Below are 12,261 nucleotides of genomic sequence, written 5' to 3'. Positions count from 1 at the left end.
TGAARTGTCAGAATGTGGATTTTTCAGAARCCTTTAGTTTAGATTGGACAAGGTTATTTATTCATGGGACATAAGCAGTCACCTCGGTCCTGTCAATTTGCTCTTTGCCTGAGCCACCAAGTGCTTTTACAGGGAATAATAGCAGAACAAGGACAATAGCTGCAGAACTCAGTTTCAGAAGAATCTTCCTGAGACAATATGTGAGATATATATAACCTTTTTCATAAAATAGCTGGTATCACTTATTTTATGAAAAATAAAATACTTTTACTGGTATCAGTAAACTTACTGTGTTTATTTGCATGCAAATTTAAGTTCACTTTTGGTGTTGTTTACCAATCTCCAGCTACAAGGCATTACTGATTATTTATAAATCTGTGTGTATGAGTAATGTCGTAGTTACAATAAGTAATTCCTTTAAGGAAGAGGTGAATTAATATTGTTGCTTCTGGATCTTCCCAGAGTTTTTGTATTCTGATTTTTCTATTTACCTGTGCAGCAGTGTTTTTCCCTGCTGGGAATCTGYGAGTTCCCAGTGCCCCCAGTCTGCCCGGCAGCTCTGCACATGATGGCTTTTCCTCCCCTCTGTGATGATAGCAGGAGGGCTTCTCACAGCTGGGCTTTGGAAAAGGCTTCAAAGTGCTGTTATTTCTAARCCACTATTCAGTATTTGGGAGGTATGTTTTTTTCCTGTTACACAACCTGGAAACTTCCATCTTCTCAGCAGGAATGGTRTCACCAGACCCCTGTAACAAAAATGTTACACTGGGTTATAGCTGGTGAACAGAGAGCTTAAACTCTGCACTGGGTCGAGCAGGGAAATGGCCTCCTCACGTCACYCCAGCTTGGTGAGGTTTGGGCTCAGTGAGTGGGAGCCTCGTGAAGGTTCACGGGTCCCGAGTTTGTGCATGAAAGGCCGCGTCATTAACGCTGTGTTCATCTCCACGCCGCAGGTTTTGGGATGACCACGCCGGTGACGGTGGCTGGAAAGGTGTTCCTCATGGTTTATGGCCTTTTCGGGTGTGCCGGGACCATCCTGTTCTTCAACCTGTTCCTGGAGCGCATCATCTCGCTGCTGGCGTTCATCATGAAGGCGTGCTACGAGCGGCAGCTGCGCCGCAGCGGGCTCCTGCCGCCCAACCTGCGGCGGGGACAGCTGTGCCCAGCTGTGGGCAGCCTGGCGGGCTGGAAACCCTCCGTCTACCACGTCATGCTGATCCTGGGAATGTTCGCCGTCACCCTGTCCTGCTGCGCCTCCGCCATGTACACGGCCGTGGAGGGCTGGAACTACGTCGACTCCTTGTACTACTGCTTCGTCACCTTCAGCACCATCGGCTTTGGAGATCTGGTGAGCAGCCAGAACGCCGCCTACCAGCATCAGGGATTGTACAGATTCGGSAACTTCGTATTTATATTGATGGGGGTATGTTGCATATACTCCCTTTTTAACGTCATCTCCATCGTCATCAAACAAGTTTTGAACTGGGTGTTGAAAAAATTGGAATGCAGTTGTTGCCCCAAGTGCCGTAAATCGGGCTCCCGCCTCAGCCGGCGCAAYGCCATCACGCCGGGGGCCCGTCTGCGCCGCCACAACGTCACCGTGGAYGCCGAGGGCCAGTACGACAGTGACACCGAGGGCAGGAGGCTCTCTGGAGAGATGATCTCCATGAGGGAGCTCACGGCCTCCAGCAAGGTGTCCCTGGCCCTTCTGCAGAAGCAGCTGTCCGAGACGGCCAAYGGCTACCCCAGGAATGTGTGCATCAATACGAGACAGAACGGCTTCTCGGCAGGGGTGGGGGCTCTGGCCATCATGAACAACCGCCTGGCAGAAACAAGTGATTCTAGGTAGAGTTCTCGCAATTCCTTTTGGTTCTTAAATGGAAATAAAATGGGGGTCAGGGCAGAATTTCCACTGTAAACTACTGGAAAGTTTTACATTTCAGAGACAGCCTTGGTATTCATTGGTTCTTGAGCGTTTTACTTTCTGGAGGTTTTATAAGTTTTCTCTAATATGCAGTGAGATCTTTACCATTATGTTACAATTTTCCCCTAAGGGGGTTTTAACTGTGACTTGGATGTCTTTGGTRCAGAATCTGGTGCAATTATGAAAGGGTGATGTGCATGGTTAGGATGGTGTCAAAACCAACGAGCTCTTCTTCAGAGCAGAGCCTGAACCCAGAATCTGTGTTCCAATGCATAAAGCAGGCGAGTTGGGCTCCAGGTTCAAAAGGGGTCGGTAAGTTTTGGTTAAGCCAGGATCTGACAGTTTGCTAAGTTTGGGTCTGGCCCTGAGCCTGTACTCAATGCTGCTCAGCCRTTCCTCGTGTGTGACAAACACAGAGGTGGCTGTGTCACACCGGCCCYAGGGGGATCCCTTCAGCAATCCCACTGACTGCAGTGCCAGGGTGKGGAACAGGCTGAACTCACCCCGTACGAGCAGTGGGTCTGACAGACAGCCTGCCACCTCACTGAGAGTCAGGGGGTTATCCAGGACCGTGTTCAAGTGTGCAGAGCTGTTCCTGCCTGTGAGTAACAGAAAACAGGCAAATTCATCYTCAGAGCTGACTGGAGTCAGTTTAATGCAGGAGAAGCCAGTATGCACATCTGGTGTCAAATGTTTGCATCACCACAAAAATGCTTATTTCATTGCTTTCCCATTGAAATGTCACTAAAATGATCATAGGCTCTCTGTTGTCCTAAATTTGCATCTTTTACTTCTGCMATATTGTTGCAGAGATTGGTGCAGACCATTTCCTTGCAGTTCTTTGAGGACCCCCACCCTGTACTTGTTTCCCACAAATCTGATGGTGCAGGTTGTGCAGAAGAGCATTGCTTTGGAGCTCCCCCAGAAACTGGCTTCCCCCAAAATGTTGATACCAAGTCATAAACTGGTCTTCAGCTGTTGCTGCTGCCACCTTAAGCCATATTTCACCTGCACTAGCCCAAACCACTGAAGAACCAGAAGGAAACCTGGTCTAGCCTGGGTAGTTTAGCGTGACAAAAGGACTTGCTGCAAACCTCTTTCAAAAAACATGCACAGCTCTGGATCATTTCTCTATGTTCTCTCTACTACACTGTGAAGGTAATAAAAAGGCTTCTGTTGATCCCAAGCAAGAAACAAAACTTTACCTTATATTTTGAGAAGCCACCAGTGGACTTCTCCTGGAAGCTTTCTGGAAAATTGTAAGCAAAACCATTTGTAGTAGGTTGGCCACTGAATAAATTGAAAAAGAACATGAAAGAAAACTAGGAGTACTATAAGTGTTTGAAAACATTTCTATGAAGTTTCAYGTAGGTATTTTGTTCTATTTACTTACATTACTTTGTTTTGCCTGGGTTTGGTGTAGCCATCATTTTGCTCTCTTTTACATTTATAGCAATGAAAATATTTTGGAATTTAACCATGGAAAATTACCTTTAAATTTGAGGTTTTGGCCACTCGAGCCTGCTAACTGAATGCTGGCAGTGGATGTGTCTTTTTCCTAACAACAAGGAGTCAGARCAGCAGATAAACCATCACACATGGTCCTTAGCACACCGTAAATGTCACRGCTTTAATCGAGATGTGTCTGGCCAGAAGCAAGCAGTGATGGTTGTAATGCATTTCCAGCTGGCACAGACTCACCCTGAAGTTCTGTGTGTGGTAGGGGCCACATCCAAGCAAGCAGGAGCTTACCTGATGGGAGAGAGTCCCCAAGGTCCGTGTGTCAGGGTGCCTTCCTGTTCCTCTCTGGACAGACTGCAAGGGTGCTCGGTGTCCCTTGGAGGCTCACAGAGGGATAAATGTACACAGAATGTGCAGGGACAGGGCATGGTCTGGAAAGGACTCTGCTGGAAGGCTCAGTGCTGGAAGGTGCCTGCCAGAGATGCACAGCCAGGGAAACAGTGACAGTTTGTTATTTTCCCTTGGGATTACCCCATGGGTAAATCCTTGTCTGTGATGATTGATGTGTTTGTTTATTAAAAATGCAAATGGGACCCTGCTCTCTTTTTGCAGCCAGACCTCTCTTAGGGTTGTGCCTTGGTGCATTTGTCATCACGGGGACTATTGCTCATCAGAACTGTGTGAGGTGCTGCATAAATCAGGGCAGCTGGGCTCTGTCCCAAAGGACTTTGGAGTTTGAGCAGATAGGACCTCAAGGCTCAGCAGAGCTACCTGTTTATAATTTCACTCATAAAAACATGTTCAAATGCATCAGCAATCTTTGAGCTCAAGAACTCTTACAGTAACAAAGTTGCAGATTAAGGGGGATTTTTTCAGTGAGTTGTTTCTAAAGGATATTTATTAATAGTAAATTATTAATTTATTAATATTWAATTTATTAATATTAACTACAATTAGGATCCTATTTAAATTGTAAATTTCTGAATTGTTTTCAAACTACTTAATCCAGCCTGGGAAATACAGTGAAGTAATAKGAAATGGTACATACCTCCTCTATGATTTTTCTGAGTCCAGGCAAAGGCAAGCAGTCCTCTGTACCATGATTTAAATGTTTTCAGGTCTTTCGGTACCATCAGTCCCAGGGGTGCCTTGGCAGTTCCTGTTGACCCCGGGGGAAGTTGGACCAACTCCTGAGGCTGGGCTTCCCCGGGGATTTGGGGATCAGATTGCTGCTCTGTTCGCTCAGATCTGATGTTTGCTTACTCCCAGGGTCCTTGATAATCTCCATTCTGCCTGTCCTTAGCCTCAGAGGCGTGGGAGGTTATTTGCCAGTGCCCCTGTTGCAGGACACACAGGAGCTGACCAAAGGCAACCACAGGGCCCCCAGGYCATATCCAAGTCCTGAGAAAGTCCCCAGACCCATGTGGCTCAGCAAAGCTCAGTTTGTGGGAGGTCAGGGCACAGTTCCTGAGCTGGGTCTCACTGGGGAGCATCTGGCCAAGGGAGGCCTTACAGATCCCTCATACTGAGCAGCAGAAGGATTTTTGCAGGGTGCATGGAAASCAAGCTCCAGATCTGTGTCCTGCAGCCCTGCCTGGCTGCCCATCACCCCGTGCACGAGTGCACCAGCCAGCAGAGCACAGCACCTTTGAGGCCCTCGTGCTCTTTAGCTTTTTTTTATTTCAATAACAGCTCCTGTTCCAACTTGCCAGTCTTGGGCACTAACTCCTGTTGTATTGTGTGTGGTCCAGCTCGGGTGCCCCAGGGCTGTCTGCTCCATTTGGGAATTAACCCCTAAACCAGCTGCACCTAGTGCAATTCCTCCTGGCATTTCATTTTCACAGAGAAAGCAGAAACCAGCAATACCTGGACACAGGCTGAAGCACAAGAAAACAGAAGGAAACAGAAGGAGCAGAGTGGGACAGTGAAAGCACACTGCACTAGATTGCACTTTCTTTTCTGGTGACTTGGGAGTTGTGTTACATTCCTGAAATGGGCACTTATTTCAAATTTTCTTCTGGGTAGCCTTGAAGGATGCAATKGGCTTGGGTTTTAAGAGTTCCTCTTCCCTGGCGTGCCCCTGTGCCCCCTGTGAGGAGCAGCAGTGACTCCAGGCTGGCACACACAGGATAGCCCAGCTGAGCCTGGGTTAGCACAGAGCTGAGCACAGAGCTGAGCACAGAGCTGAGCACAGAGCCTGTCCCACAGACTGGGCTGGTGCTGCTGAGCCCAGCCAGGGGCATTTGGGAACTGCAAAAAGCTGCAGGAATGAGGACCTGTCTGTGAGCCAGCCCTGGGGAGAGCAGCAATGGCACAGGTGACAGCTGCTGGACAGAGGACATGCCTGTGCTAACATCTTCTAGGTGAAAATCAGCATTTGGGTGAACATTAATGAGCAGCAATGGCCAAATTCAAGTGACACCTTCTCTTAACCCTGGAGCTCAGGGCAAAGCAGTTACAAGGGACAGTTTCTTGTGAAACCTGTAGCATTTGACAAGTCACTACTTTGGCTTCACAGGGTCTGTCTTTTCTGGGTGTCTTGGACAAGGTTTGGGGTCACACCAGGATGGCATCTGGTTCCACTGGTTCCTCCCAGCTGTGACACGACAGTCACTTTGTGCAGAGCATTCCCGTGTGTTCCCATGCAGTGCAGAGGATGTCCCTGAGGCCAGGCAGATGTTCAGAGGGGTCTCGGTGAACCCGGCCGCAGTGCCCAGGGACGGGGCTGTGCTTTGCTGTCCCTGCAGGAGCAGCACGAGTGCCACCAGTGRCCCCGTCACTGCCAGCAGGGCACACCACGGCTCTGGGGCACTCACCAGCTCTCAGAGCAGCTGGCATTTCTGCTGGGAGAGGGAATGTCTCTAGAGCTGTGTGTGACTGCCCTGTGCTGTGCTCAACTTGCCCAGAAATGCCCCCGTTGGCACAGTGCTGCTGTCCCAGCACAGCCTCAGCYCTGGCCTTTGGTCTTTTCCTCTCTCAGCTTGCTGTGGGTGAATATTTGGGTGTACTATGACCATTTACCCATATTTTAGTCAAGTCTTGCTTCTTTCTGGCTGAAAGGAAGACTTTAGCAGCAGTGGAGGTCATACAGCCAGGCATGTGGGCTCAGTATAAACCYGATTGCCTGCTTGGGATGAGTTTGTAACTATATGGAAATGAGCTCCAGCAATGAGACCATTCTCACATTTTAGTATTTTTCTAGCTTTTCACTTTAAAAATATTCAGTGGCAAATCATGGCAGTGAATGTTCAGAGCTAATCTCAGCAAAATCATATTTTGCCAATTGCTGGCCTGGCAAATGTGTGGGCATGGCTTCTGCTCGAATTGGGTTACTGATGTGCCTTTCCAAACCAACACACATTTGCAGTGTTACATTTAAATAATACAATAAATGCTGTGTTACGTCATAAATTCTATCAGGACAAATTAGTACTGGACTCACACAAAATAACTAATGAAGTGTGCGTTGCACATTGTACGGCCAATATKCAATTTCTTTTTTTGAGAATATGTCCATATGTGGACTCAAATGTGCTTTCATGAATGCTCAGAAAAGAGAAGCACTAATCTGTGGAAAATGAAGGAAAGTTGGACAATTCCACTGAGATTTGATGCAAAGGCTGTTCGTGATGCATTATAAAAATGCTTTGTGGCAGTGACACTGAGGAAGGACTACTTTAGTTTACGTGGCCACAGTCTGAATGCAGCCACCAATAAAGAYACATGCCCCTTTTCTTTCTCCCTTTGCTAAATGGGTAACATCCACCCTTTAATTACAATATCTCATTAAACTCGACGAGAAAATGCGATTGCCCTGAATTTTGCGTAGGCAAAAAGAGGTCTAAGGTTAAATGCAAACTTTGAGCTCTAAAGATCCAGAGCGGTGCAGTTTAGCTTTGAAGGGGGGCTGCAGGSACACAGCCTTCCGATGCATTGTGCTTAGTCCTTCCCTGGAAAAAAAAGAGGGAATAAATATGGATGCAGTTTATTGCAGAGTACCGGGTGATTTAGCATGAGGGAAAAACCGCAGCAAGTGTGCTGTTAATGAGAAATGAGAAGGGCGGGGAGAGGGAGAGGCTTGGGAGTGTTCTCCAGCAAATGCAGCAGAAAACCAAAGACTTGCTTTGCATTCCTTTGTGCATTTGGCATTCCTCATCCCAGAGTGGTGACACTGCCCCCGGAGCTCCCGTGGGCTCGGCTGTGCCTCTTGTGGAACACGGAGAGAGGTGTTGAGTGAGACAGGGACAGACAGGGACAGACAGGGGCAGATGGGGACAGATGGGGACAGATGGGGCAGACAGGGGCAGACAGGGACAGATGGGGACAGATGGGGACAGATGGGGCAGACAGGGGCAGACAGGGACAGATGGGGACAGATGGGGCAGACAGGGGCAGACAGGGACAGATGGGGCAGACAGGGACAGACAGGGACAGACAGGGACAGATGGGGCAGACAGGGACAGAGGGACTGCTCCTGGGCTGTCACCCCTCGGTTACACTGCCCAGGGCTGTTCTGGGGTTCTGATGGGGACAGAGCTGCACTGCTCCCTGGCAGTGATGGGCACTGTTCAGTGTTTCACATTCCCATCCCTGAAGGTGCTCCATGGCAGTGATGGGCACTGTTTGGTGTTTCACATTCCCATCCCATCCCATCCCATCCCTGCAGGTGCTCCCTGGCAGTGATGGGCACTGTTTGGTGTTTCACATTCCCATCCCTGCAGGTTCTCCTGGTCCCATGGCACGCCCGGGGTATCCCAAGCCCAGATTGGCATGAGGAGGGACATGGGTTCCAAAGTGTGCACCATCAACATCCCAGGCGTTATCAGGATTGGACCTTGGSCACGTGATGCTTTTTCAAACCTGAGAAATACAGATATTCTTTCTTATTCTTAGAAATACTGARTATTCCCACGTTCTTTTTGTGCTTTGCAGACTGTATGAACACCTTTTTAAACCAGTGAGTCAATGCAAAATTAGTGCTTTTATAATAACATACAATAAACAACATGAAAAATTACTGGTGTTTCTGACAATATGCRCAGATCAAGCACCAGGTTTTCTCAATGGGTATAATTTCCTATTCCATGCAAGTAAAATTACATCCAGGAAATTTTTCCTTATAGTAGCATTTTTCCTTTTGTAGCCTACCTTTCCGTAGGCTGCACAGACAGTGCAAAAAGTCAGTTCCAATTTTACTGTAAAATATCTGAAAGCACAACATCTAAAAAATGGTTTGGGGATTGTTGAGGGGGGAGGGTGGTGTGTGTATAAATATTGTTTACAAAAATMAAAACATTACAATTCTACCTGTACAAACCCATTTTTAGCTCACTAGAGTACTATTTTGTTGGATACTCTCAGAAAAAATATTAGTTCCAAATTTGCAGCCAATTTAAATTACTCAAGGCACTTGTTCAGAAGTATTCCTGTTTATTTTGTTTCTTTTTGAAAGGGCACAGCTCGGTAGCTATCTTTAACTGAGCTGGCATTTCTATCTCCTACTACTCAAACCTCAATAATTTTACCTCTGCAGTTAATTCCCCTAGTTTTGGTATTTGCTCACTTCTGCACTGAATTATGGAAGGAACAGCTGGTTCTGCACTGTTTTCTGGATGGTGTCACTTTCTTTTTCACATTGATTGCAAATAGCTGAAATATTAACATCGGCAGATGTTCCCAGACACACCGAAATCATTAGTCACTTTTCTGAACATTTTTCTTTTAAATTGTTTTGTAACATCTGAATTCTGWTTATCAATTACATGGTGGTTGGAATTAGCAGACTGAATATTTTTTCCTACCAGCAGAATTGCTCCTCATGAATTCAGTAAAGGATGCTAATGATTTGGTTTTATCTAAAAAGTCTGGCCTATTTCATTTGCCTGTTTTATCGAACTTGTTTCAAATTCTCRAAGTCAGCTCTAAGTCCCGTTTGGAAGATGCCCTGTGCTGTCCATTTGTTCCTATGAATGCAGCTTGCAGAGGGGTTAAAACTGAGCCTGCATGCAYAACCCTTCAAAACGGGAATATTTGTGCCTGTTTGGCCATTGCAAACCAAGGGCGTGCTGGTGTCATTCCAATTCAAGCATGGAAACATAAATAAACCCCAGGGCTCGACCGGCTGCTCAGCATTGTTATCAAAAAGGCCACGCAGCTGCAGTGCCGAGAGTGCTGCTCTGACTCTGGAGCACAAAGGTGTTGTTTTGAGGGTTGGTTTGGTGGCTGGGAGCTGGTGCTGGGTGGGTAAAGCAGCTTGGTGGGGTGGAACGGGGCAGTTCCCTCTGCTGGGCCTCAGGAGACATTTGCCAATAGTAAAAAAGGGGCAAAAAGAGTGACAGTGCACTGAGCCTCTCTTGAGCAGCACAGCAGAGTGCTGTGGCCTGTGCCAGACTGTTTGTGGCACCTCTGAACTCTGGGCTGCTCCTGAACTGGAATATTTGGGACACAGGTACAACTGTGGAATCACTGTACTCTGCAGAGCATCTGCACTAATAGTGCTGTGATCCTCCTTTCCTCACAAAATGGGTAGAAACAATCAATTACCAAGTCTGGCTATATTTGCTAAGAGATCTGTATCAGTAAAAACAAGAAAAATGGCCTTAGCAGTGCAGTGAATCAACAAAAGTAAGTAAGTGGTGTTCTGAGCAGAAAGGGAGGTGCTAAAATACACAGTTGGAACCCAAAGCTCAGGCATTGTGTCACAAAATGATCATTCTGTTCCAATGCTCAATGCACCTGTGTCTTTTGGATAAAGGCCTTGGTTTCTGCCAACACCAGGGCATGCAAGACTTATATTTTCTTTATCTGTGTGAAAGCAAAATGTATTTGAGGACATGCCTTGGTCTGCACAGCACTCTGGGACGGACTTGYCTCCATCCCCAAATTTGAGCATCCCCGTGGTGCAGTCCCCAGCATCAAATGGCCAAAACGGCTCAGCCTCAGGTGTGTGTGGTTTTTGGAGAGCAGGTGAATGTCACAGCAAACACAGCTGAGCTCTGCCAGGGTGGATCCATGGCACTGCCAGGCCCCGGGCTGCAGCCAGGGATCCTACTGCCAGGAGAGTGCTGCAAATCATCAGAAATGTCCACCTGTCCCTGATTCTCGACGGGCTAAAAACATCAGAAAATGGAGAGATCATTTTCTGTTTCCGTCATCAAAAGGCTATTGCCCATTATTCACAGCCTACACGCCTGATGTCATGTTTTTCAATTTTCCTGCACTGATCATTTGACAGCTGACTTTCAAGCGGTCGCGGTTTTAAAAAAAAAAAAAAAGGAGAAAAAAGCCCCAAACAGAAAACCGAAATATCCATTATCAGCATATCAGAAAAGCAAAATAATCACAAATGAGGTGGTAAGGATCTCACCGGCAAAGGTTGTGAGCAGAGCTGCCTCTGTGCAGCAGCCACAGAGAGCACAATGGGAGAAGTTTGGGTTGGGGAAAGCATCAGCTGGRTGTTTGGGGTGCTGGCCATTGCCCTGCAAACAGCTGCAGCACCAAAATGGCACTTTCTGAACAAGCTTCTGCACYGTCAGGGACATTTCTCATCCCTGCTACTGAAATCAAAGGATGGCAACCAATGTTCCACAAGCGATTTACTGTTGCTGGTGTACATGACTATTGGCCAGGGACATTTTTAACAACCAAGAGTCATTTCAGCCGAGTGCTGGTGACAAAAAAGGGGCATTTTGCCATCCAGAAGCAGCTGCAGCAGGTCCCAGTGCCTGACATCTCTCAACACACTCCCAAAGAGTCGAACCGCACAGAGATTACCTAAGCAAGCCAAAGGAGATGGAAGCAAGTGTTCCTGTGGCTTGAATCTGGAGTAATTTACTTGAATCGCAGGTATTAATAGCCTAATTCAACACATGGAGTGATTTAATGCCTGCTAGAAGGCAAAAGGAGATGCATGTCTTCTTCCAGCACAATTTTAGTCGTGTTTCCCAAGGTAAGGCGTGAAATGAAGAAATGTAAGTTCCTGTAAACCATTGATGGGAAAACATAGATTTTTACTGTCTTTCAGATGATGCTTCCTGGCAAAACATTAAACTGGAATAAATTTCAATAACAAAATCTGTTTAAACAAGTGGCAGTTTTAAAAATGCTTTAATTCTGGGTTGACAGGAACTTAGCCTCCAGCTCTGACAGAATCAGTCCCATTTTTGATGTCAGCTCAGGACTTTTCCACTGTAAGATCTTTGAATGAAGAGGACTAAAAGCCATATACGAAGCCAAACACGGATCACATTTCTACGGATGCGTTACATAGACAGTTTGCAAACCAAAATGGGTATTTTGGGCTTGGCAACCCTTCATTCACAGAAACAGGGCTGTGGATCCAGGAGGCAGAGGCAGCTGGTGCAGCTGCTGTGTAGAGGATGTGCAGAGCTGGCGGTCAATGGGACTGTGAGAACCCACCCATGGTGTGCGGGGAGCATTCCTGTGTGTCTGTAATGCSTGAAACATGATCCAGTGGGAATTCTGTACATCTGGGAGGATGGCAAATTCCAGGTGACCTTTGGAATGTTGCAATGAAGCTATTACAAACACTTTTGAAATAAATTGAAGAAAAGACGTTGCCTGGGATGTGTGCTGTTTTTTTTCTTTCGAGCGTGCAGAGTGGGAGGCGAGGCAGAAGCACCTCCCAGGTGAGAGACCCCTGGGAAATGTATGGCTTGGAGGGTTCAGGGCCACATGGAGAGAGCCCTGAGCTCCCCAGAGCTGAGTGAGCTGTGTATGTCGAGCAGAGGCATGGGGGACAGCAGCTGGGTGATGTGCTCCCAATGTCCCCAATGGTCATCTGGCAGGGGGGACAGCAGCTGGGTGATGTGCTCCCAATGTCCCCAATGGTCATCTGGCAGGGGGGACAGCAGCTG

At 47.2% G+C, this 12,261-nt stretch overlaps 1 protein-coding gene across 1 annotated transcript; it reads left to right on the top strand.

Moving 5' to 3' along the window:
* Positions 1-928: 928 nt before the first annotated feature.
* Positions 929-7,713, top strand: LOC130584162 (potassium channel subfamily K member 12-like; the record flags this gene model as incomplete). The annotated part of the gene is made up of 1 exon (XM_057383980.1): positions 929-7,713. A coding segment is annotated over one exon (921 nt), but the record flags the coding sequence as incomplete, so codon positions are not given.
* Between the last annotated feature and the right edge of the window lie 4,548 nt (positions 7,714-12,261).

The sequence above is a fragment of the Malurus melanocephalus genome, unplaced genomic scaffold (genome assembly GCF_030028575.1).
Source record: "Malurus melanocephalus ecotype Western Australia unplaced genomic scaffold, MMel_1.1 scaffold_671, whole genome shotgun sequence".
Lineage (NCBI taxonomy): Eukaryota > Metazoa > Chordata > Aves > Passeriformes > Maluridae > Malurus > Malurus melanocephalus.
Note: the sequence above shows the minus strand (reverse complement) of the source record. Positions and strands in the feature narration are given on the sequence as shown.